The 26848-nt window shown below is 36.3% G+C and overlaps 1 protein-coding gene across 6 annotated transcripts in view; it reads left to right on the top strand.

Annotated features, from left to right (window-relative positions):
- Positions 1 to 26848, top strand: part of WDR17 (WD repeat domain 17) — a 102921-nt gene that overhangs the window by 33654 nt on the left and 42419 nt on the right. For all 6 annotated transcript variants that reach the window (XR_009349651.1, XM_059156103.1, XM_059156102.1 and 3 more), the window contains 7 exons: positions 4385 to 4513; positions 7971 to 8154; positions 12430 to 12660; positions 18726 to 18977; positions 19894 to 20016; positions 22021 to 22205; positions 24628 to 24796. Coding sequence is in view for 5 of the 6 variants with exons in the window: in XM_059156102.1 (XP_059012085.1) it covers positions 4385 to 4513; positions 7971 to 8154; positions 12430 to 12660; positions 18726 to 18977; positions 19894 to 20016; positions 22021 to 22205; positions 24628 to 24796 (1273 nt within the window). In the remaining variant the exon portion in view is untranslated. The remainder of the gene's footprint in view (positions 1 to 4384; positions 4514 to 7970; positions 8155 to 12429; positions 12661 to 18725; positions 18978 to 19893; positions 20017 to 22020; positions 22206 to 24627; positions 24797 to 26848) is intronic.

Raw genomic sequence — 26848 nt, 5'->3', positions numbered from 1 at the left:
GTTCTTGAGCCCCTCTAGCAAATTAAAAGACTTGAACAGACCCTTCACTGAAGGTAGATGGCCTGTAAATATATGGAAAGATGTCCGACATAGGGAATTACAGATTGAAACCATAGTAAGTTACTACTGCATCCCTATTAGAATGGCTTCTCCAAAACACTGACAACACCAAAGGCTGGTGAGGATGGGAAATAGCAGGAACTCTGATTTATTTCTGGTGGGAATGCAAATGGTGCAGCCACTTTAGAAGACAGTTTGATCATTTCTTATAAAATATATTCCTACTGGGATCCAGTAATCACCTCCTTTGCCACTCCTTGTGATTTACCTAAATGAATTGAAAACTTATGTTTAAACAAAAACCTGTGCATGGATGTTTATAGCAGCTTTTTCATAACTGTTAAAACTTGAAAACAACCAAGATGTCCTTCAATAGATGAATGGATACATAAGCAGTGGTACATCTAGAAAAGGGAATATTTTTTATTGCTAAAAAGAGCTATCAGGCCATGAAAATACATAGAGGAAACTTAAATGCATATTACTAAGTTAAAGAAGCCAATTTGAAAAGGTTACATACTGTATAATTACAATGATACAATATTCTGGAAAAGGCAAAACTATGGAGAGTATAACAGTATCAGTGGTTTCCAGGGGTTATTGAGAGAGGAAGAGATCAATAGGCAGAACATAGAGGATTTTTAGGGCCTCGTGTCTATTTCAAAATGGTGGATATATGACCTTCTACATTTGTCAAAACCCATGGAATGAATAACACCAAGAGTGAACCATAATGCAGACTGTGGACTCTGGGTGATGATGTTGGGTCAATGTAGGTTCATCATTGTAACAAATGTACTAGTCTGATGGGAGGTATTGATAGTGGGGGAGGTTGTGTGTAACTGGGGGTTAGGGAGTGAGTAGGAACTCTTAATTTCCACTCAGTTTTGCTGTGAAACTAACACTGCTCTTAAAAACAATTTATTAAGTTTTAAAAAGATTTTAAAAACAACAGAAAGTAAAAATTTTAAAAATGATTCCATTTTACTTGTTTGCGTAAATGTTTCTTTCGCAGCTATGAGCTCAAAATTCACTTAAACATAAATCAGAAACCATTTTCACTTACACACAGACTTTATTAATAGTAATCATACACTCCAGAGATAAACTATAAAAGCCTATTCAACTCATCCTGTGGTTGAATTAATATAATTTTCAGTGAAAAGTAATGTAACATTACTAGTTTAAACAAATACTTATATTTAAAAAATTTGTCAGGAATGCTAGTGCTTGAGGAAATGCAGGTGCTGAGGCAGGGGTGGGGGAAGGGGGCAAGAAGACTTTTATAGTTAAGCACTCAAAGACTGAAGCACGGTTCGGTTACATGGAATTTTTCACTTCAAATAACTTTTTAGTTTATTAAAAAAAAAAAGATGACAGTAGATTTGGGGAAGAAAGAGGAAAGAAGGGATCTTTTCTAGAAGGTGGAAAATGAAATAGAAAAGACACAAGAAAGTAACTTTTTAATAAATTAAGATAAATTTAATTAATAAATTAAGAGATGATGTAACTGGCTAGACTAATTGCTGAGCATTAAAATAAAGGAGAAACGCAGTGTTATGGTCAGTACATGACTCCACTGATACTGAAGAAGAAGCAGATAATAAAGAGACACTGCTGTATTTTTTAATGATGGTACCAAGTATCTCTGGTTCAGAGTAGCTTGTTTTAAACCACTAGGTGTCCCATCCAAGTACTAACCAGGCCCGACCCTACTTAGCTTCTGAGAGCAGACAAGATTGGGTGCGTTCAGGGTGGTATGGCTGTAAATCAAAACAATGAGATACCACCTCATACCAATCAGAATGACTAACATCAACCAGTCAGGAAACCACAGGTATTGGCGAGGATGTGGAGAAAGGGGACCCCTCCTACACTGTTGGTGGGAATGCAAGCTGGTACAGCCACTCTGGAAAACAGTATGAAGTTTCCTCAAAAAGTTGAAAATAGAGCCACCCTATGACCCAGCTATTGCACTACTGGTATTTACCCCAAAGATACAAATGTAATGATCCAAAGGGACACGTGCATCCAAATGTTTAGAGCAGCAATGTCCACAATAGCCAAGCTATGGAAAGAGCCCAGGTGGCCATCAACAGATGAATGGATAAAGAAGATGTGGCATATATATTCAATGGAATACTATGCAGCCATCAAAAATGAAATCTTGCCATTAGCAACAATGTGGATGGAATAAAGCGTATTGTGCTAAGCAAAATAAGTCAATCAAAGAAAGATAATTATCATATGATTTCATAGATCATTTGAGGAATCTGAGAAACAAGGCAAAGGATCATAGGGGAAGGGAGGGAAAAATAAGACAAAACCAGAGAGGGAGACAAACTATAAAGGGCTCTTAATCTCAGGAAACAAACTAAGGGTTGCTGGAATGGAGGGGTTTGGGAGGGCTGGGGTGTCTGGGTGATGGACCCTAGGGAGGGTATGTGCTATGGTGAGCACTGTGAGTTGTGTAAGACTGATGAATCACCAACCTGTACCCCTGAAACAAATAATACATTGTATGTTAATAAAAATAAATAAATAAATAAAAATAAACCAGGTGGCAGGGTAGAGAGAGAAGAGGCAGGTTGAGGTGGATGGTTCCTGGGGATACATTGAATAATTAGTTACCTATTAGACTTGTGTCATAGTTCAGATTATATATATATTTATGTATTAATGTTTCATGTGTGATATTTTGCATGTTGTGTTAAAGCATTAACATTTTGCTACTAAAATAATATAAAACTTTTAAACAGTATAAACAAAGTATTGACTAAAAATTGACTTGGTATGTTAGTCAGTGTGACCCAAATTTATTATATCTGCTAGGTATTTACTTAATTTTTCAAAAATATTTTAAGGTTACAATTGCTATTTATTATTTTTCTGTATTTTAATCAGATATAAATTAACAGTGAAAAATTGATAATTGCAAGGTTTATCTTTATGGTATAAGTGAAGATTGTCTCATGTTGAGAGTCCTCATTTTTAGACCAATATTTTGACCGTATTAGAAAAGACACCAAATAATGATCTAGATTCTGCCTTGAAAAAGCTTTTTTGGATCAATTAATGTATTCTTGAATGCCCTTCTTTTTTTTTTTTTTTTTAAAGATTTTATTTATTTATTTGACAGACAGAGATTGCAAGTAGGCAGAGAGGCAGGCAGAGAGAGAGAGAGAGAGGGAAGCAGGCTCCCCACTGAGCAGAGAGCCCGACGCAGGGCTTGATCCCAGGACCCCGGGATTATGACCTGAGCTGAAGGCAGAGGCTTTAACCCACTGAGCCACCCAGGCGCCCCTTGAATGCCATTCTTGAAGTAACTACATAGGGTAATATTCAGAATATGTTTTTTGTTTTTGCTTTTGCTTTGGTGTTTCCCCTGTATCTGGGTTTTCAATAGGATCATAGACTTATAAACATCCTCACTCTTGGCTTCCTATTCTCCAGCATCCTAGAAGAACTAAGTTTACACATAGAGTCACAGAAACCCTGGAGCTGAGAGGAATGGTAGGGAAAACCTCTTTCAGAAGGTTCTTTTAGATGGAAGGAACAGAGACACGAGGTTAGATGCCTGACTCCAGCTCATGCTCTAGGCCGGCTCGGAGCTGGGTCTCCATCCCTGCGTGCTGAGTCCCAGCCGGACTGATGCTGCCTGTTTACTCCACCGTCTTCTACTGGCCGCATCAACATCTTGTAACCAGTAGTTTCCATCTTCCTTCTGTCGCATCTTCACAATGAGCAGTATTGTTAACGCAGCTTGGCTACCTGCCCTGTGTACAGCAAATACTTTGTGCAAAGATACTGAGTCACTATAAACACAGTGATGTTCCCTGGCAGAGGCCACAGTCCTCCCAATATTGTTTTACCCTTGAATTTGCTGCTTTGAATGAATTACCAGTATTTAAAAATTGGTAGCTTTTACGCAGAACTCTGGATGCTTCCATTTCTCTGGAAGTTTCATAAATCTGGCAACAGTGGAGGAGCTTCTCCAGTGGCACTGGAGCCCTTTACGTAGAATCTGCCCCTTCTGTTTCACTGTGCTCCCCATCACTCCTCTAGGATCCCCAGTCCTCGGCCCTGTGTCCTTTGTCATTGATCATTTTCTAATCTCTTGCTTTTCACATTTGAATTACATGCCTTGATGTCTCTAGACATTTGGGGATTTCAACTCTCGTTCTCTGAAAGTATACCCTGAGATCAATAGTCCTAGTAGAAATATTGTTTTCAGGGCATAAAGATAAGGATTGATAAAGATAGCTATAAATAAGTTTTTTGAATAATGAAAATGACTGATATTTCTCCAAATTTGGTTTTCAAGGCAAACATGTCCCAGGTCAGGCAGGTGGGACTGCTGGCCGCGGGATGTCAGCCGTGGAACAGGGACGTGTGTGCTGCCAATGGAGACAGGTTTGCCTACTGCGCCACTCTGGCCATCTATATTTACCAGGTAAAATACTTTGGTTGCTTTTGGTTTCTCATTTTATTAGGTAAAATTAACATTTAGTACATACTTTAAAATCCCTGTTACATAAAAGTTTTAAAAGTACTATAATGTAATTGATAATTATATTTTGCTGCTGTTTATACTCTATTGGCTTTGTAATTCAAGCTTTTAGAAAATGCCTATATCATAGTTTCAAGTTACTAAAAATCTTAATTGATTTCATCAACCTTTATGTGCTGTTTGTCAGAAATTTCCTCAAGAATTAAAAGCTTCCACTTTATGAGTGATGAGCAGTAGAACTTAATGCTTTTAAAATATATCTCCATATAAATAATTGGAATTCATTTATTCACTTGTTTCAGACTTTGCTCAGTAGCATTTCATATGAGAAAAAAAAATCAGAGAATATGGGTTACCCATTAGAGATCATTATATTAAAAACCGTGCAGATATAAAATATTTTGAGATATTCTTGAGATACAAACCTTTATAATTCCTTTTTTTCATGTCTGAACTCTATCCAGACATCGCTATTCAGTTTCCAGTCTGAAGAGCCAATGGCCTTCCGAATTGCCCCAGATCGAGGTGCTATAAACATTTTAAATTCAGGACAAACTTTCTTAAACCTGGAGTCAGCATTTCTATGTGAGCTGCCAACCACTCGTCTGAACCACGGACGTGAGGGTTAGCTCTGTTTGGCTCCTGCTTCTCACTCCTGTATTTTAGGTTAACCAGGAGCAATCCTAGGGTTTGTAGCCTTCTCACCTGACTATTATCATAGTCTCTGACTATAAAATAATAAATACTATAAATACTATAATAAAAGTCTCATCTTTCAAACTCAGCTCAAGTGTATAAACTATTTTCCATATTCTGCCTTTTCCACTTTTGTGATAGCAAAGGACCTTATAAAATAGACTGTCTCTCTACCTGCTTCCCTTTACCAGAATCAGCCTTCCTCACCTTTGAATTTCTCAAGTTACTCTGTGCTCTCTGGAATTTAAGATACTCATTAAATATTTTTTGAATCATACATTTTTTGTTGTTGTTTTGAAACAACAGTGCATTTCAGTGAAGAGAAAAAAATGATTTGTTATTCTGGAATAAAAATCTTTCAATTACCAATAGTGTAGTTTATTGAAAATTGAAGAAAAAATAGCATTACTCTATAAACTAGTTAAATAATAAAATACTGAGATTTTATGTAGTCTATTATTCAAGACTATAGGAACACCAAGTAATCAACGTGAGTTTTAGTATAACATATCAGTCTAGGTAAAGTATTCCTTCAGCGAGTAAGGACAGAAAATGGATAAAGGCAGAACTTATTTTTTTTTCGTGTTCACATTTGTCCAGTTTTATGATGACATTTTATGACTTGAATATTTAGGAAGATTGAGCTAAAATTATTAATATACAAAACCTATGAAGAAAATTTATGTGTTATTAAAGACTGAAACAAACTAAGAATCATCCTGATTTAAAAATTAAAACAAACTCAGGTGACAGTTCATTACAGAGTTCCCTGTAAAAACTTGTTTCAAAGTATGCAAATAGACAATTACATTTATATTAAATGGTGAAATTAATATTCAACTTATGTTAATCAGTATTGTTTTAAATGTTATTGTCTAAATTGAAATGCTTTGAAAATTATGCTACATAAATATAAAATATTAAGGTTATTTTCAAAGGGAATATTTATTAAATCATACCTAGGGTCAATGTACAGTCAGAGTCTGATAGTTTGTCACACTCTGTATAATAATACTGACGTTTTATCACATCTGTCTGAACTATTAAATGATACTTGTAAATGCCATAAGAATTTTCCCTTTGACCATTGAATTGTGATGCGATAATATATTAACTACTCTAAAAATAATTTATGGTGCAGCTGAATGTAATGGTATAGACTCGTCATACTGAACTGTAAATATAATAGGAATGTATTAATAAATTAATCCCCATATGTATTTATATAATATAATATAAGATACTACTTGGATAATTTATATAGTAAAGCTTCTTCATGTACTTACTGTATTTATAGACTCTTCCACTGAATTTCTAACTTATGTAGCAGTTTTTCTGTTAGATACATTAGACACATTCACAGTATTTACCACAGATAAGTCACTGAATGACTTAAAACTTACAAACCTATTCCTTACAAACCTATTCCTAAATGTACAGAAAATGTACTTAAATATATTTAAACAAGCCAACTTAAGATGATTGTAACTGCAAAACTCCACTTGTACTTGGTTCTTCTTAACAATATTTTCATCTGACATTGTTCAGGAATAGTTGAAGTTCAAGTAGTAAGAAATATAGAAATTATAGAAGGGAAACCTTAGGAAATAATTAGGTTGTTAGTCAAAATTTTATATGCAGAGATGTTCACTACAGCATTATTTTTTATAGCAAAATTTCAAAGTGGCTTAAGTGGTAAACAATAGCAGATTTTTTTCTGCTCATCATCACTTATTAAGGAAATGCAAATCAAACTACAAAACTACAAGGACATCTCACCTCACACCTGCCAGAATGGCTAAGCACAAGAAAAAAAAATACAAACACAAAAATAAAAGCACAAGAAACAAAAGATGTTGGCAAGAATGTGGAGAGAAAGGAACCCTCATGCACAGTTGGTGGGAATGCAAACTGGTATAGCCACTGTGGAAAACAGTATGGAGGTTCCTTAAAAAGTTAAAGATAGAACCACCCTATGATCCAGAAATCACGCCAGTAGGTATTTACCCAAAGAATACAAGAATTCAGAGGGCCATATGCACCCCCATGATTGTAGCAGCATTATTTATAACACCCAAACTGTGGAAGCAGCCCAAGCATCCAAAGACTGACGAATGGACGAAGAAGTGGACGGCATATAAATGGAATATTGCTCAGCCATAACAAAGAATGAAACTTGCCATTTGCAGCAACATGGATGGAGCTGGAGAGTATGACGCTAAGTGTAATCAGTCAATCAGAGAAAGACAAGCACCATAATGATCTCACTCCTATGTGGAAGTTAGAAAACAAAACAAGCAAAGGGAAAAAATAAGAGAGGGAGAGACAAATCAAGAAACAGACTTTTAATTATAGAGAATAAACTGATGGGGAAGGATGGAGGGAAGGGGGAACTAGGTGCTGGAGGTTACAGAGGACGCTGGTGATGAGCCCTGCTAATGTGTGGAAGTGTCGGTCACTCTGTTGTACACTGTATCAGCTGACTGGAACTAAAATAAAAATTTTAAGAAATGATTTCTTTCTTTTGATTAAATACACTTAACACTTGAAAGCAAACCAAGGCTTGGAATGTGTTCATACCATGCATGTTATTAGGTATACTAATTTTCATGTATGTAGCTTTTTAAAATTAATGTGATTATTAATGAGAAGTGTGTTATCTAAAAAGAAGCACTGAAATGTCTTATTTATATATTTTTTTTAGTTGGATCACCGTTATAATGAATTCAAACTTCACGCAATTATGTCTGAACATAAAAAAACAATCACAGCTATCTCTTGGTGTCCACATAACCCTGATGTGTTTGCAAGTGGCAGTACCGATAATTTAGTGATCATTTGGAATGTTGCAGAACAAAAAGTCTTGGCTAAGCTCGACAATACAAAAGGTATATTTATAACTGGGTTTTATTTTACTAAATGAAATATTTTTATTTTAATAAGCAAAATACTTTATTTAAATTAGCTCAGGTTTTAAACTGAGCTTTTCAAACTTTCTAGTTTGAAACTGTTTAAACTGCTTTTCAAACTTTCTAGTGCTAATTTATGTAAGAAATCTGTGGAAGAAATTTCATATCATGACTCATTGTACATATGTATAAAAACTGAAACAAAATTTCATGAAATATTTTATACTTAACACAACGATCCTTGAAAAATGATCAATACCAAATGATTTCATTAATATGTAAATATAACAAAAATTCCCAAAATAAATATAAAAATAATAACTGGTGAGATTTTCTTAATGGGACAATAAGTCTAGCCTCTTCATTACTGTATTCCAATCTGAAACATACAAGGACAGTGTTACACATGTAATCAGTGCCCTGCTGAGCTGGTTTCTTTCCTTTATTTTTAATTGGGTCAAGATAGAAAGTCCTAATTCACACAAGTAGGTCTTAGTGAATTGAATATTATGATATTCTTTCTAGCTAACATCTTATCCCATGATAATGATGAAGTTATCATTTTTCTCTGTTAGATGTCACAATAATTCAATCACTTTTTAAACACCAAGGGTGTCTCAGTTATTAATTATGATTTTGAGAGCTACTGCTGGACGTGTTTTCCATGTCCAGTTGTTTCTCTAACAATTACTGGTTATAGCTTTGAGACAGAAAACTGAGACTTGACCATCTCACTAATTTTATTTTGTTCAGTTTCTTTATAATCTTCTTTTCAGTGTGTAGCAACAATATTGAGAATTCATAGGCAATTGTATGGGAGGAACTCTTGCTTCCAAGATAATAATAATGCCTTTTGGAACCTTTGGATATGTTCAGCATACTTAGTATATTTCTTTTTCCTTGTCTTTTCAAATTTAGGTCATTAGGAATATTGAAAATACCAGTAAAATAAACCAGTTTTGTTATATAACTTCCATTAAAAAAATATTTGCCAAACAAGGTTAATTTTTCAGCTAGAAAAATGTGACTCTCATTCCCAAGCTCATATAACCTGCTGCTTATTTTCATTTGCAACAACCCCTGAGCTTCAGTATTAGATAATGTGCAGTTTGCTCCAATCTCGAGCAAAATTTTTTTTTTAAAGATTTTACTTATTTATTTGAGAGAGAGACAGTGAGAGAGAGCATGAGTGAGGAGAAGGTCAGAGAGAGAAGCAGACTCCCTGTGGAGCTGGGAGCCCTATGCGGGACTTGATCCCGGAACCCCGGGATCTTGACCTGAGCCGAAGGCAGTCGTCTAACCAACTGAGCCACCCAGGCATCCCAGAGCAAAATTTTTTTAAAATCAACTCTATTCAGTGAGCCTCCATTAAAGGAACAGTTTTCCTGAAGATTTTCAATGCATCAATAAGAAAAAGCCATAATACTTTTAGTATAAGGCTTTGTGGTAGATAAAAACAGCAATTTATAGCCTCAGTCAGAAGTCTCAGTAGATTTTTCATGTTTTTTTGGTCAGTCCTGTTTCTCTACCAATCACAAATCCTACAGGTTTTTCCAGTATTGTTTTTATTGGGCAAGAGTGCATTTTCTCAATACTTTATATTCAACTTTATGTGAAAATAATTTTAATCTTTATGTGAAAAATACTCCTTGAATGCTACCTGATGTCATCGTTCTTACAAGGTTGTCACACAAAATCTATACTTGGTTATAACTGCAGAATAACATTTCCTAAATGTTATGCATAGGTACAGCTTAGACAGTATAGTATTGTATTATCACCTCGTGTACCCACTGATTTGTCATAAAACGCTATGTGCATCACCTCTTTTCATGATGGAAGAGTTTTTTTATTCATTAGCTTTGTGCACCATAGCTTTTTTGCCACTGAGCATACAATTAAATAAGACTTTTCATTAGCTGAATCATTGAACATTATATAAAAAACTAATGATGTACTGTACCTTGGCTAATTGAATTTATATTTAAAAAGATAGCTAAGTCCTAAAATAAAAAGCTTTTCAATTGCATTTTTTAGAATTATATCATTGTGGTATCAGTTTTGATCACTTTTATATATTTTTCCTTTCCTTATGCATATTCTCTTTTGTTTTGAAAATTTTCTTCACAATAAGTTCCTCATGCTATTTCTAAATATCTTAATTTGAAAATTGAAAGCTTTATTTGCAAAAAAATTATGAATATTTGGGTTATTTTCATTGTAAGTAATTCCCTTTGAAATGTCTTAGACTCTATCTTTTTTTCAGAATCTGGCTTAAGCAAAGTAGACATTTGCATTTAGTCAAACTTTAAAAAATCAATATTATAATTTGAAACTGCCTCTGTATTTTTTACTTCATCATTCTGTTTTCCACAGTAATAAAAATTTTACTTAAAACAAGTATTAGTTTGTTTAAATGTAAAATGTTAAAATTATCATGAGGTTGAAAAATATCGCACTTGATAATATCCTTTCAGAAAAAAAAAACAAAACCGAAACCAATGGATAATAGTACTACCTAACCGTCTTAGACTATTTTGGGAAGAATTAAATTAGTTAATGTTTTACAGAGTTCTTAGAAGTACTTACAAATAATGAGCCATTATAGAAGTCTTTTCTGTTTTACCTATATGACATTGTTTCTAGTTCCTTCTCTTCCTTGCTGTCTCTCTGGAAACACGCATTCAGAGAGCCCATGTTCCAGAGGCGTTCTTCAAGTGTTTGATGGTGGTTTGACCCATTCAGAGTATCTCATCCCTTATTGGGAAATTCGACTTCTGTTAATGTAGTCTAAAACCACATCAGCTTTTTATTGGCCTTATTCATAGACTTATCCATTTCTTCTATAAATATTTATGGAGTTATCATTTTATGTCAGGCCCTGAACTAGGAGTTAGGCTTCTGGTTTCTGCCTCTTGGAACATTAAGAACATAAATTGAATTTACTGTCAATGAACAAATTAAAACTGTGTCTTTTTTTTGATATCATTTCCTCTTCCTGGGAAATACTACTTATCCCATACATTAAACTCTACTGCTTCCTCAAAGTATAATCCAAATCCAGCTTCTTTCCAGGACAGTTGCCCAACAGTTCACAGACTTTTCTATATGTCACAATCATTTGGAAAACCTTGTTGTTGTTTTTTAAAATATTTTATTTATTTATTTGACAGAGAGCATGTGCACAAGCAGAGAGAGGAGAAGAGGGAGAAGCAGGCTCCCCGCTGAATAGGGAGCCCGATGCAGGACTCGATCCCAGGAGCCCGGGATTATGACCTGAGCCAAAGGCAGAGGCTTAACCGCCTGAGCCACCCAGGCACCCCTGGAAAACCTTGTTACAAATAGATTCCTGGGTCCTAATTCCATATGATCTGATGTGCTTATTCAGTTTGCTGATTCGGATGCATTTGTAAAGTATCTGTGTTGGGAGGTTCATAATCTCTGTCTTGAGTTAGAAATTTACCATAATACTTATTTTATATATGATTTATTTGATCACAGTAATAGAGAGGGGAATACAATTAACTTTTGTATTTCTTTTATAGCTTAAAAGGGTCTTTTACATGCATTATTATATTTCTCTTATTCATGTGGAATAGGTATACAGCTATTTTTATTTATCTGCATTTTATAGATGAGAAGACAGATTTAAGAGGTAAAGTTACTTGAGTTCATCTAAGCAGTACTAAGATTTGAATCTAAACCCTGATAAGACATAGATTGCAGCATTAATTTTATTACTAAATCCCTATAGTTGCATTTAACTTTTCATTTATGTAATCCTTATCTTCCCAAGATATTATATTTGTATCTTATATTTAAGATCCTTTAAAACAGGAATTTTATCCCTTATTAACTTATATACCTAGAGTGCCTACAGCAAGTCCACACAAAAACTCAGTAAGAATTCATTGCTTTAATATGTAGTTTCTGAAAGAAAAAAACTCCATAAATGTCTATATATATGAAGCATATTATAATATGAGTAGTTTCAAACCCAACGGGAGTTTGGGTAGTTTCAAACCCAACAGGGGTTTTCCTTTCATTATGGAAACACCCTGCCTATGTTGCTTGTACTTGTTAGGATCACTTTATAAGTCTGACTCCCAACTAAGAAGGTGGTAATATTTTTTCTTAATAACAAGCCTAGTCTTGTATTTTAAGTTGTTCTAGAAGTATACAGTAGGAATACTATTTAATGGTACACTCTTCTTCCTCATGTCTCTATGCATGTCTGTATTTCATTTCTCCTAGGGACGCCTGCCTCTCTCAGCTGGTGCTGGAACGCAGGTGATGCCGTGGCCTTTGTTTCCCACAGAGGCCCTCTGTTCATCTGGACCATCTCAGGCCCAGAGAGTGGAGTGACTGTGCACAAGGAAGCTCACAGCTTCTTGTCTGATGTCTGTGTATTCAGATGGCATACCCAAAAAAAGGGAAAGATTGTATTTGGTCATATTGATGGAAGCCTATCAATTTTTCAACCAGGTAAGAATTTAATTTAGTCAAGTTTCTTTTTCTTACCTTATGTAATTTCTTGTTTACGTAGCATACAGCCAAGGTTCAGAGTATTTTATTTTATTATTTTTAAGGTTCACAGTATTTTAATTTTAAAATAATAGTTCTACAAATAATATCCAGCACTAAGAATTCACTTTTTTTTTTTTAAAGATTTTATTTATTTGACAGACAGAGATCACAAGTAGGTAGAGAGGCAGGCAGAGAGAAGGGGGAAACAGGCTCCGTGCCAAGCAGAGAGCCTGATGCAGGGCTCCATCCCAGGATCCCGGGGTCATGACCTGAGCCGAAGGCAGAGGCTTTAACCCACTGAGCCACCTAGGTGCCCCACAAGAAGTCACTTTTATTGTAATATATTTAAGTCAACCGTGTAGATTGTGCTTCGAGTTAACCCAAATACAGTCATTTGCCCCATTATTTTACTTTTTAAAGTCAATTGTTTATTTCTATACATTTACTAAGAAAATGGCCTGAATGAGTAAGGACATTCAACAGAATATGATGGCTTACTAATACAACTCAAAAATATTTTCCCATCTGCTTCTAAAATACCAATGTGATGCCCATAGGTCCTTAGCAAAGACTTTGAACTTGAGGTAGAAAGGAACAATAAATCTTTCGATCCCCCCATTAGCTAATTAATTAATCTAGCTGAATGAAGGGGTCTGAGAAGCTAATTTATGTTTATTTTTTCCAATTTAAACAATGATAAAATGTGTAGTGGGAAAATCTGAAAATTACCTGGATAGCTCTCCACTCAAAAGTAGTATGGTTACCCTTTGAGAAACATGCTTTTTGCCATCTGGCATTGCTGTTGGTATATGGGACTCTGGACTCGCCAGATAGATGGATAAAAGTGCTTTTTAGGAATAAGATCGCTACTTTTAAAAAATGTGTTACATCTAATTTATCTGAAACTAAGAGAAGAAAAAAGAAATTAAAATTGAAAAGAAGAAATCCTGAAAATTTGAATAAATATTTCCTAAAGAAATCTTCCTACTGTTAAAAAATGGTATATAAAACATTGCTATTTGGGGGCCATTATCTCAAACACAATTCAAACGGGATCTGCTGTTTTACCTCTTAAAGCAAGATGACAATAAATATGCATGTCTGTCTTCACCACCTCCCCTCTGCTCTTTGTGCATATCCTCGTGTTCCTTCTGGTCATACTAATGTAACTTGGGGAGGCTTTTATCTGTTTTCAGTTGGAGGGGGGACAGGTCTGTGCTTGTTTTTTGCTACATTTGGATTTGTTGTCTCAGACACCTCCACGCTATCTGTTCTGTCCTCTGCGTTGGGAGAAAATTCTGTTTGAGAGTTGATCATTAGGCTCAGGGTTCAGTGACCTCATTCACAGACTTTCTCTGTTTGGATCTGGTGCACGCCACTTCTTTTCCCTCCTGGGCTCTTGATTTCCTGCGGTCTTCTTTGGTCCCAGGGAGGTAATTTAGGGAAAGTCAGGATGGCCGTGTGCTGTGTGGTTCCTCCTCGTGATTGCGTTCTGGGGGTGTAACCAGATCTCAGTAGGGCCTCCCCACCACTCCCCCAGCGAGCCCGTACCCAGAGACTTAATGAGGATGGCAGTACTTTGTTTTTGAGGAACCTGGTGCTGTTGAGCTCTAGAGAGGATAAGGAGGAGTGTGCACGCACTTTGGCCCAAATTTCATTCTAGATATTATTCACATTTTGTAACTTGTCATTTTTTTTTTTTAAGATTTATTTTATTTTATTTTATTTGACAGAGAGAGATCACAGGTAGGTAGAGAGGCTGGCAGAGAGAGAGAGAGGGAAGCAGGCTCCCTGCTGAGCAGAGAGCCCGATGCGGGACTCGATCCCAGGACTCTGAGATCATGACCTGAGCCGAAGGCAGCGGCTTAACCCACTGAGCCACCCAGGCGCCCCGTAACTTGTCATTTTGACCATCTCTTTTTCACTGACTTAAGGCTTTCTTTTCTTGCTTTATTATTATTAATATATCATTATTAGGTACTTTTTCTAATTAGGTATTTTTGAACGTATTAAGTCCTAAGACATTCTGAGACATTGTATTATATCTCTAAGATATAAAACATTGAGACACTGTATGCTTATTCTGCAATTGAAAGGATAGGGAGGCATAAAGACATCCTTTGCACTTTGTGTCTCCCTTTTGTGGGTTTAAGTCAGGGTGGAATGTATAATATTTCAACATCTGACCTATGACTTCCAGAAGAGGCCATCATTCTGCCACAACTCACCTTCAGTTATTAAATGAAGTAATTTGTGCATCTGTACCCATATCTCCCATATCATCAAGTATTATTTTTGTGGATCTACCCATGGATTCATGTGCTAGGGCTTACCCTAACAGAGTCCCACACTCTGGGTGGCTTAGATCAACCAATGCATTGTCTTGCAGTTGTAGAGCCCCGAGATAGGAGGTCAAGGTGTCAGCAAGGCAAGGGCCTGTAGAGACACCAGGGAAGCCTTCGTTCCAGGGCTCTGTCTTAGCTTCTGGTCGTTCTGTAGCTCGTAGCAGCCCGGCATCAGGCTTCACATGGCGTTCTCCCTGTGTGCATGCAGTGCTGTGTCCAAATTTCTCCTCTTTAAAAGGACACAGTCACGTTGGATAATGGTTCACCCCAATGACTCATCTCAATTTATCATCTGCAAATACCCTGTTTCCAAATAAAGTCACATTCACAGATCCTTGGAGGTTGCGACCTCTACATCTTTTGGGGGGACACAAATTCAACGCATAACAATTCCATACAGAGTTGTTGACCTCATTTATTCCATAGGATGTTTAGCAGTGGATATGTACAAAACATTAGGGAAGGTATAATCTTCTGTGTATTTTCCTTTTGTGTGTACATGAGCTAATGGGTCATGAAGGAAATACTACTTTTTATTCTGATGCTCAATTCTGTATTGTGGCTTGAAGCTTTGAGACTATTAGCATTATACCGATAATTGTTACGCTTTTTATTTTTCCTAAATAGTGGTCACCTTTACATTCTTAAGGACTTACTGGCACAACAGATTGTTCTATCTCTAATAACAAGGAAGAATTTATGTCCTCCAGCTTCTTGCAGGAGACTAAGACCTCAAGCTCTCTACTGTCGGGTCTTTATCTCTTTTGGAAGGAAAAGGAAATATTCATGGAGCTAGCTTTTATGCCTCCTCCCTTTCAGTCTGAAAACCACTTTATTCTGTATTTATGTATTGGATTTTCATGTAAAACTTCAGAGTAAACAGAGCACTCTAGAGCCAAAATCATTAGAAAACTGCTCTAGGGGCACCTGGTGGCTCAGTGGGTTAAGCCTCTGCCTTCGGCTCAGGTCGTGATCTCAGGGTCCTGGGATCGAGCCCCACATCAGGCTCTCTGCTCGGCGGGGAGCCTGCTTCCCCCTCTCTCTCTGCCTGCCTCTCTGCCTACCTGTGACCTTTCTCTCTTTGTAAAATAAATAAATAAAATTAAAAAAAAAAGAAAAGAAAACTGCTCTATTTTAAATTATATTTTTGGACAAGGCTAGGTCATCAGAATTTTTTTTATCTTCATAATAGAAATGTTTTCATTGAATTGACTTTGGTGTTATTCCAAGGATGTGCATTAATCTAATTTGCATGGTTTTATTTTAGAAATGTTGATGATATATTCCCTGTGTAATACTGTGTTCCCTTTCTGAAAACACACAAGTTTTCTGGTCTCAGTTCTGGGAAAAGTTGTGCTTCTCCTGAACACATTTTTTTTTTTTTTGGTCTTTTTATTGTATTATTATCCTATGGACGCCATGAGTTATGTAACCTTTTAAGACTTTTTCCTCTTTGCTTTGGCCACCAATTTCAAAATAAAAATTTGAACAGCTATGTGGATTATACACTACTTTATTATCTCATTTTTAAACTCCAATTTTCCCTTGTCCTGGTTTTTGTTTTTATAAGATTTTATTTATTTGACAGAGAGCACAAGCAGGGGGAGAGGCAGGCAGAGGGAGAGGTAGAAGCAGGCTTCCCACTGAGCAGGAGCCCAACATGGGGTTCGATCCCAGGACTGTGGGATCATGACCTGAGCCGAAGGCAGACCTTAACTGACTGAAGACACACATGGTTTTTGTTTTTTATACCGAAATTATGTACTTACCTTGTTATTGACTTACTCTTCTCAAATGCTTCGTCCTTATCTGACAACACAAGTTGCCTGATATTTGTATAATAAAATAGAACATAAATAAAAATAAACAAAGTATATTAAATAATGAAAGTATTATCAGCTGTTTTAATGGCTGGCTGTAAAATTTTATAGACTTAGTTTTCTATTTTTTATAATAAAAATGTTGGTACTAGACAGAAGAGAAAACAGGACAGTAATTTATAATCATTTTTACCAAGCACGGGCTTTCAAGCAACATGATTTAGATACCATAGCATTTGCATTGCAGATTTTCCCATGTTTGTGTTACTGTTATTTTGATTTTTTTCACATTCTGGAATATTTTTCATAAACCATTCATATTAACTGAAAATTACTTTAGAGACAGCTTTAGTATAGCTTAAGTTAATCATTTTTCTATCTCACTCTGACTTGTAATGATTATATTAATATTCATTATTTGTCAGACCAAATAGCAATTTAGCAGATGCTGATTTTGGGAAATAAGTAACAAACTTTTCTTGATGATGATTGCAAAAATTTGTTAAAACCAAATAAAGGAAATATCACACATAGCTTCTATGGTCTTATATGCAAAAATTCTTTTTTTTTTTTTAAAGATTTTATTTATTTTTTTGACAGACAGGGATCACAAGTAGGCAGAGGGGGGGGGGGGAAGCAGGTTCCCTGCTGAGCAGAGAGATCATGACCTGAGCCAAAGGCAGAGGCTTTAACCCACTGAGCCACCCAGGCGCCCTTATATGCAAAAATTGTAAATAAAATGTGAGCTTAACATCATAAAGAATAATGTATTCTGAGAAATTTAATCCCAACACAGAAACTGTAAAGTTTTCAGTTCATTTTACAAATAGCTTATATGGCCAAGGAAATTGATTTTTTTTTTCTGCTTTTATTCTCTGACATGTTGAAAAACACTATGTAATGGTGATACTGCAGAACGAGCTGTGGTATCCGTCAGTTGGGTTTTTGTTTAGTAAACACGTCTGGCCACATCTATAATACTCGGGGAGCTGGTTCTGCGAAGACCGTGGTCTCTGAACGCCGTTGGTTCGCCGCCTTTCCTCTGGGAGCAGGAGGCGGCTCTCGGGAGCCCGCGTGCTGCACCAGCAGAGGCCTTTCTCTCCCCGTTGCCAGTGGTGTCTACATTTGGAAGGAGCAAGAGGATTGTTGGATAATCCTTTGCTTCATTTAATTCCGCATGTTTTACGTCCCTGTTCTTCTGGCTGCCTCGTTCGTGCTGGTTGCCAGGAGCGAGCGGTGGTTATGACAGACGCGGCGATGCATGGCGGGGGGGGGACTGGAAATACTGACACGCTGCTTCTCACGGGTCCCACTAACTGCACTTAGCCCCCGAAGTGACTAACTCCCTCTCTTACAAAACTCCACGAGCTAAGTATTGTTATGTTCTCCAGTAAACAAATAAAACACTGAGCCCTCAGAGTCCATGTCTTGTCCAAGAGCACAGAGCTCGTCGGTGGTGGCACAAGACTGTGCACCCGGGCAGCCGGCGGCCAAGTCTGTGGTTCTAAACACAGCACAGGGTCCCTTTTGGTAAGTGAGTCCTTCCTGTCCCCACAGGAACTATAGTAGATGACAGGATCATGGGCATTGTCTATCTTTTCTTTTTCTTTTGGCATTTCAGTACCAAATAGAAGAAACTTTCAGGGCACCAGAGGTGGCCAGAGCAGGGCAGTTTGGTCTCACTTTCCTCTAGCTCCCTGCACTCCCGTGTCTCTTAGGGCCTCTGCACACCAAGGCCAGATCTCTGTTCCCAGTACTCTCGGAGACCAGAGCTGTTAAAGAGGAAATTAATATGATCTCAGTTGTTGATTTTCTTTTGAGCATTTTGTTTAAAATCTTTTTCTTTATATTTTAATAGGTAATAAAAGTCAGAAACATGTTCTGAGACCTGAATCTCTTGAAGGGACAGACGAAGAGGACCCAGTGACAGCTGTGGAATGGGACCCACTGTCTACTGATTATCTCCTTGTGGCCAATTTGCATTTTGGAATTCGCCTGCTAGATTCAGAATCACTTTATTGCATAACAACATTTAATTTTCCCAGTGCAGCAGCTTCTGTGCAGTGCTTGGCCTGGGTTCCCAGTGCTCCTGGGATGTTTGTAACTGGGGGTAAGTTTACCCTGTTCCCCAAAGTTTTAAATATATGTATATTCTCTAACTGAATCAGGGAAATTATATTCTTTTTTTTTTTTGGTTAATTTTATATAAAATGTGTTAATATCCTAATGTTATCATTTATTATAGTAAATGCTTACTTTACTTTTATTTATATAGAATATTAATATCCTAATGTTATCATTTATTATAGTAAATGCTTACTTTACTTTTATTTATACTGTATGTCGTTAACATAAAGACAAATAAATATGAAATGAAGGCTCAGTTTTCCAGGTTTCTGGTTATAAATTGGAATGTATTCTGTATGTGCGACATGTGCCATGTGTTTGTGTTTACATTTATCGTTGTGTTGTAGGAGTATAGTCACTGAGTCTTATGGTGACTCTGTTTAATCACTGGAGGAACTGCCAGAAAGTCTCCCAAAGTAACTTCTACGTAATAGGTGGGATTTTGGGGAAGGGAGGGAGCTTTCTAATTGGTCTTTGGTATATCAGGCAGTCTTGGTTGCAGGTGAGCAAGGGAGCAGTTTACATACATTTCAAAAGACAAAATATTATTTACTGTTAGAGGTGGAGAGTTCTTTGTAGCTGGCTTTCCTAGAGCAGATGTGTCAATGGGGTGCTTTTTTTGCGATCAGACTCTGATGACCTTTATAGGGGAAGCTGCCAAAACAGGCAGTCTTTCACCCTAGGGAAGGATCTGGAACAGAAAAAAGCAAAATAAGCCACACATTAAAAGGACGAATAGCATTTCACCTGTTTCTTTGGGTTATTGTACATTATTGTTTCAAGAATGTCTGTAAACTACAAATGTTGCAAGTTTAAGTTTTTGTTACTACTTTTATTCTGGGCATTTTATGTTTCAAATAAAACTAGTTAACATAATGCTTTTTTCTTGATCTGGCTAGATTCTCAAGTGGGTGTTTTGCGCATTTGGAATGTTTCAAGAACAACACCTATTGATAATTTTAAATTAAAGAAAACAGGGTTTCACTGCTTACATGTGCTTAATTCCCCTCCAAGAAAAAAATGTAAGTAAAAATATCATCAAAATTCAGTATTTTAAGATGTTGGATTTATTGCTATTGAATAAAATGATCGATATAATGATATAAACATATCACATGAATATAATTAAAAAATAAATTTACATTGTAAGTTAACCTACTGGAAATTAGATAAAAATGTGGAAAGAAAAAAGAAAATAAACAGTACCAAATACTATATGTTACTGAGAACCAGATTTTTAAAATTAGCCTTTGACAGTATGTGTACTAAAGGAATGATCAAGGCCACACGATACCTAATATTACTGATTTAAAAATATTTAGAGCCAGGTTACATTTTTAAAATGCTAATAAATGGAGATATTAAGATAATATCTTATCCTGTAAGATAAGATAAGCCTCTCCTTTTCTACCCTACGCTGGGGTAGGGCCAGAGAAGTAATATGCTGGACGCTAGCATACTGTTAATATATCCTGTATTTTTTTAAGTTACTAGTTTCTTTGTTTAGTTGTTATCATGGGATGACTGAAATATGACATATTGTCTTCTTTCATATTTTCTTTCTTATTATAAGAGTAGCCCCGATTCATTAGAGGAAAAACCAAAAATATAAAGAAGCACATACCAATCTTGTCATTATTAAGCAAATCCTTTCAGGCTACCTATTATTAGACATCTTGGTTTTTTCCTCCCAATTTTTTAAAGTAACAGAAAGTGTGGAATAAGAAAAATGATGTGAAAATGAAAAATTTTAGATGTAGACATACTCACCAAATCCTTTAAAAAAGTACAGGGGCACCTGGGTGGCTCAGTGGGTTAAGCCTCTGCCTTCGGCTCGGGTCATGGTCTCAGGGTCCTGGGATCGAGCCCCGCATTGGGCTCTCTGCTCAGCAGGAAGCCTGCTTCCCCCTTTCTCTCTGCCTGCCTCTCTGCCAAATAAATAAATAAAATCTTAAAAAATAATAATAATAAGTAAATAAATAAATTACAGATACATAGGTACATAAAAGGTATCAACACAACCCATTCTAAAATATTAGAAGAACTGGCCACCGAACATATTAATTTTAATGAAGCTGTCAGCAATATTTTATTGAACCAAATGCCTCTTTTGTTATTAGTAGTTTATGCTAGTTTGGACCTACTGTCATTCTCAGATTCTGAGAAATGAGTATTATCCAAATGAGTGCAGCAAAGAAGACTTTATAATATTTGGACCAAAAAGAGAATTTACTGGGAAATATTTATCTATATTCCACTATATAATTAATATAGATTAGCCTGATCATTTCCAGCAGTCTCATTATTTTGAATTATGTTTGCAAGAGAATATTCATGTTCTAAGGAAAAACTTCTTGAAAGAAGACAAAAAATGAGATAAGGAACATACAGAGAGACATTTATATAATTTAAAATTGAGACATGGAAGTGAATGAACAGCGAAAATAAACCTGAGGTAGAAGAGGGGAAAATTGAGATGCAAATGTATGTCAGACAGTCGTGATTCTTAATTTGGGTGCTAAACTACAGTGAATTATAAAGAACTTCGAAAAGAATTATTTTCATTGGATTGGAAATTAGTGGAAGAGAGTTATTAGCTTTGAAATAAAAACATTCTCATGCATGTTTGTATGTGTAGAGGGGAAGTAAGTCATTAGTCAGCATTTTGAAAAAATTCAAATTAAAAAATAATGATGCTGCCGTTTCATTTATGGGGCGATAAGAAATCAAATAGTCACAACATGTTGTGGTTCCTCACTCAGTAATTTCCACCCATTTTGCTGCACCTGCATTTTTATACATCTCTTCAAAATAACATCCACTTTTATGTACCCATATGTATAATTTTTGGCAGTGCTGCAGAAGCACTTCTGTGGCGGAAAATGGTTCTTGCCTCATGGTTTGCTGACATAAATTCTGGATAAAAGAAAGCAGGGGCCTTTTTACAAATTAGACCCCGTGGTTTCATTCCAGTTTGTGGGAAGCTGTTGGTGTAAATATTTACTTGTCTATATTTTCTTTTTTAGTTTTAGCCCAGTCTCCAACTAAAAATCATTATATGTCCTCAACAAGCGAAGCAGTTCCACAGCCGACTTTGACACAGAATCAGGCATTTTCTCTTCCCCCCGGGCATGCAGTGTGCTGTTTCTTGGATGGTGGAGTTGGACTTTATGACTTGGGAGCCAAGAAATGGGATTTCCTTAGGGACTTGGTATGTTTGTCAACCCATTCCTACTTTTATACACCACACTTATTTTGTGTTAGCTCTTGATGTTTTCTTTTACTTACATGCTATGACTGTTTACGTTATTTTCATACAGAGTTGTATGTTAGGACTTTATCTTGGTTGGCTGAAACATTTTAAAATTACATGTAGAATGAGAGATGACAAAACTAGGACAATTCTTAAAATTTTAAGCATTAAACTTCTTTCAATATTGATGTTTATTTAGCTTATTGTGATTATTCTGCATGGTTGGTAGTGTTCCCATTCTTGTGTATGCCCCGTTGGTCCTTCATATAGTATTGGAAAATTACACTGCAGTACTATATTTTGGAAGCAAAACAAAAAATAAGTATTCTTTCAGGAGGAAGGACAAGTCCATCTGTACCAGTCACTCCAAACTTTATTGTTCCTATCTGTGAAATGAACAAGGTTGGGTTCAGTGTTTCCTGAGATTTCTAAGACTTCTAAGAATTTTGCTGTTATCAAATCAATACAATCATTCTAGGATTCTGTGAACATTTGTTCTTGTGCTCTTTAAGCCTCCATATAAAAATAAGAGTACATCCTCACTGAGGACTCGCATTTTTGACTGGTTTTGTTCTATGTATACTTAAACTCCCTCAGTAATGCCCAGCACATAGCAAGACTTTATTCAGTTTTGTTGAATGAATGAATTTGTGAACGAATGAAGGCATGTAATAATGTATATTGTGTTGTAATTGCGATTTGTCAAGAATCCGCTTCTTTAAATCCCATTTCATAGTGCATAAAAATGCCTTCTTACTTTCTACAGGTCTGCACTAGTCTCATCTAGACATTTTTTTTTTTTTTTAAGATTTTATTTATTTATCAGAGAGGTGGGGGGGAGAGAGTGAGCACAGGCAGACAGAATGGCAGGCAGAGGCAGAGGGAGAAGCAGGCTCCCTGCTCAGCAAGGAGCCCGATGTGGGACTTGATCCCAGGACGCTGGGATCATGACCTGAGCCGAAGGCAGCTGCTTAACCAACTGAGCCACCCAGGCGTCCCAAGACTTTTTTTTTTTTTTTTAAGATTATTTATTTATTTATTTATTTATTTGACAGAGAGAGATCACAAGTAGGCAGAGAGGCAGGCAGAGAGAGAGGAGGAAGCAGGCTCCCTGCTGAGCAGAGAGCCCGATGCGGGACTCGATCCCAGGACCTTGAGATCATGACCTGAGCCGAAGGCAGCGGTTTTACCCACTAAGCCACCCAGGCGCCCCCTCATTTAGACATTTAAAAAACTTTTTTATGTTGGTTGTTTTTCTGGGGAAAAACTTAGAAAAGGAATCTAGAGCTATAATCACCCGTGTAAAGAAATTGAGGGAAAGAAAGTAATATTCTATCTATCACTTTAGGACAAATTTAATTTTGTCCTCGAGTGAAAAAATTGAAATATGGCCAAAAAAGTCTTATAACATTATGTAGCTTAGTTATTTTTAAATATTCCTTTTGCAGATATCCTCTAGATTATTCCCTTTCCATGTCATTTTTTTATGTAAACTTGTTTCCAGTATGGTCAACTCTTCCTGTTCTTCAAATTGCCATTTACTTTCCCAAAAATGTATGAAAAGGAAGAGAGAAAAATATAAGAATACATTTAAATCTATAAAAACTTGTATTAGCAAAGGAGAAATCATGCAATCTAAGTTCAGTAGCATTTCTGTTGACTGTGTATCTTCATGTTAAAATATTTTATTTAGAAAACTGGTTTTTTTGATAGTTCTCATTAAAAACTAAAATATTCCTTGATTATAAATTATTTCAGTGGCTTGTTTTCACTTTAATAATGCCTGCCAGCCAGAGGACATAGTGATTTTTTTCCCTAACAATTTTCGAAGAATAAGGGTTGTTAGAAAATTTTGAACAAGACTAATTAAAAATCAAGATTATGCTGGATCCTTTTTATTTCTGCCAAAATCATGAAGTTCTTTTGGAGTATGTCATTGGTATAAAAAAGAGAAGGTTTTCATTTAAGGATCTGTAGTTTTAATTTCATCTTAGTCTTCTATCACACTTCCAGAAGGACATAATAACTATCACTAGTTCATTGTTTTATACATTTCTAGGACAGTATCATGTATATGATAATCAGAAAAGATAGGTTTTGCATTCTTTTGTTTTTTAACACCTTTGTATTTAGTTGCAGATTGGAGGCATTATGGTTGAATAAAATCTAGGTCTGTATGAAAGAGTAAAATAACAGCATAGAGAACATTCAACCACAACAGTGATTCTCATTTTGTACTTACATATATATATGTATGTATAATATATTTTGTGTAAATATTTGAAAACTGTAGTACATATGTCAACTTGATTATACACTGTTGTTTTTAATAACACGAATCTTCCTCAGTAGTTGTGACTTCTCTATGCCACGTTCCTAGGGACATGTGGAAACGATCTTTGACTGCAAATTCAAACCTGATGATCCCAATCTTCTAGCAACAGCTTCTTTTGATGGCACTATAAAAGTCTGGGACATAAACACACTAACAGCTGTGTACACCTCCCCGGGTAATGAAGGGGTTATTTACTCCCTGTCATGGGCCCCAGGTAAGAAGTGTTTTATTAAAATCAAGAATGCAGTTAAATGACTCTCCTAACTTTTGTTTTCATTTGAATTATATCCTTCTCTCAGTGCCACCTTGCTTCAAATAATTGTAGGGACAAATTAGTACCAATATATATGTTGGTTCAGTTTTTGTGAGGGTTTTGAATAAACTGCCCCGTGCAGGCACTTTGATTTCTGGACCTTTCTTTATGACATAATCATATACAAAAGCCACAGTCAGTAAGGATGATCTTGACCATCTAATTTTATTTTATTTTATTTTTTTTTTAAAGATTTTATTTATTTATTTGACAGAGAGAAATCACAAGTAGATGGAGAGGCAGGCAGAGAGAGGAGGAAGCAGGCTCCCCGCTGAGCAGAGAGCCCGATGCGGGACTCGATCCCAGGACTCTGAGATCATGACCTGAGCCGAAGGCAGCGGCTTAACCCACTGAACCACCCAGGCGCCCTGACCATCTAATTTTAGCTGCATTTGTATAGCTATGCCTTTCAAGGTGTAACAGATTTTATGTGATAAAAGTTTTCCTTAAAATTTTCATATGAATCAAATACATGAAATTTAAAAAAAAAATAATGTATATCTTTCCCTGATAACATCTGTTTTTATTTACTTATTTTTAAGATTTTATTTATTTATTTGACAGAAATCACAAGTAGGCAGAGAGGCAGGCAGAGAGAGAGGGGGAAGCAGACTCCCTGCTGAGAAGGGAGCCTATTGCGGGGCTGATCCCAGGACCCTGAGATCATGACCTGAGCCGAAAGGCAGAGGCTTTAACTCACTGAGTCACCCAGGCACCCCTAATATCTGTTTTTAAATATAAATGATTCTATAAAATCACATTCAATGTTGACCATGTAATTTGATAAAAATCCCACCACTGCAACATTGAAGAACTTCTGTGCCTGAATAGGGCCTTTTGTTTGATCTCAGAAAAATGCTTCCTTTATACCTTCCTGTACATAAAGGAGAGAAAAGATGTCCTTGAAACCTGACAGTTTTTTCTCCAAAACATTATTTCCCTATCTCATTTTGCACACCCAAATGAATTTTTCACTTTATAAAATATATAGAATGCTTTTCTTACTTGTCGTAGTGGTAACATATTTAAACCCACCTATAACCAGGATATAGCTTATTTTTTAGATTATCTCCTTGTGCACAGCGATTTTTAGTCTTGAATTTATGGGCTGTCAAGGGTTTTAGATGTTTTTAGGGATGCTAGGAATCTCTTGGATTTTATGCATGAAAGTTTTAGCCTATATGTGTACGTGCCTGTGTCTGTCAAAGATTATCATAGGAGTCAGATTTTCAGAAAGGTCCATGATACAAAAAAGGTTAGGAGGCTAGTGCTGTTTTATTTATCCCTTATTCCCCCCAATGAGCAGAAGATCTCAGAAGAAGGTTTTACTTCCAACTCTTACTCTGACAGTAGTTGTTTCTGTAAGCAGAATATACTTAGTGCTATCTTGGATACAAGGCCAATTGAAAAAAAAAGTTACTTCACTAAGAAGTGAGGCACAAAAAGAGCTAATTAGGTTTCTTACCTGCTGCCTTCTTCATAGTCATCCCCATTTGACGTTTTGTGCTTACCAACATTTATTTAAGAGGGTCTGAGAGGCTCAGTAACTTCCCCAGTTTACGTGCCTCGTGAATGATGGCAGAAGCGAGGTCTACACAGGCCCACTTGGGCCTGGGCTCCCGCTCAGTGCCATATGTATGCTTCTGCATGCGGGGCCCCCGGCTGGTGGCACAGAGACATGATGCTATGGCAGCTCCTCGCGGAACAGTTCTTCCTCCACAGTGTTAGCTCAGCCTCACACCTAAAACTTAAATAGAAAGTGCAACTGTCAAAACCGTTGTTCTGATTCATAACACAGAACCTGATCTTACCTAAAGCATTAGTTCACTCTCTGGAATGCAGGACTGTTGGAAAATGAAAATTCTTTACTTTTTTGAAATTTGATTACTGATGAATCACTACTTTTAGTTAAGTATGGTTAAAATTTAAAAGATTTACGAAGGTCGGTAGGCT

This window comes from Mustela lutreola, chromosome 18, assembly GCF_030435805.1.
Source record: "Mustela lutreola isolate mMusLut2 chromosome 18, mMusLut2.pri, whole genome shotgun sequence".
NCBI lineage: Eukaryota > Metazoa > Chordata > Mammalia > Carnivora > Mustelidae > Mustela > Mustela lutreola.
This window is presented reverse-complemented; position numbering and strand designations above follow the sequence as displayed.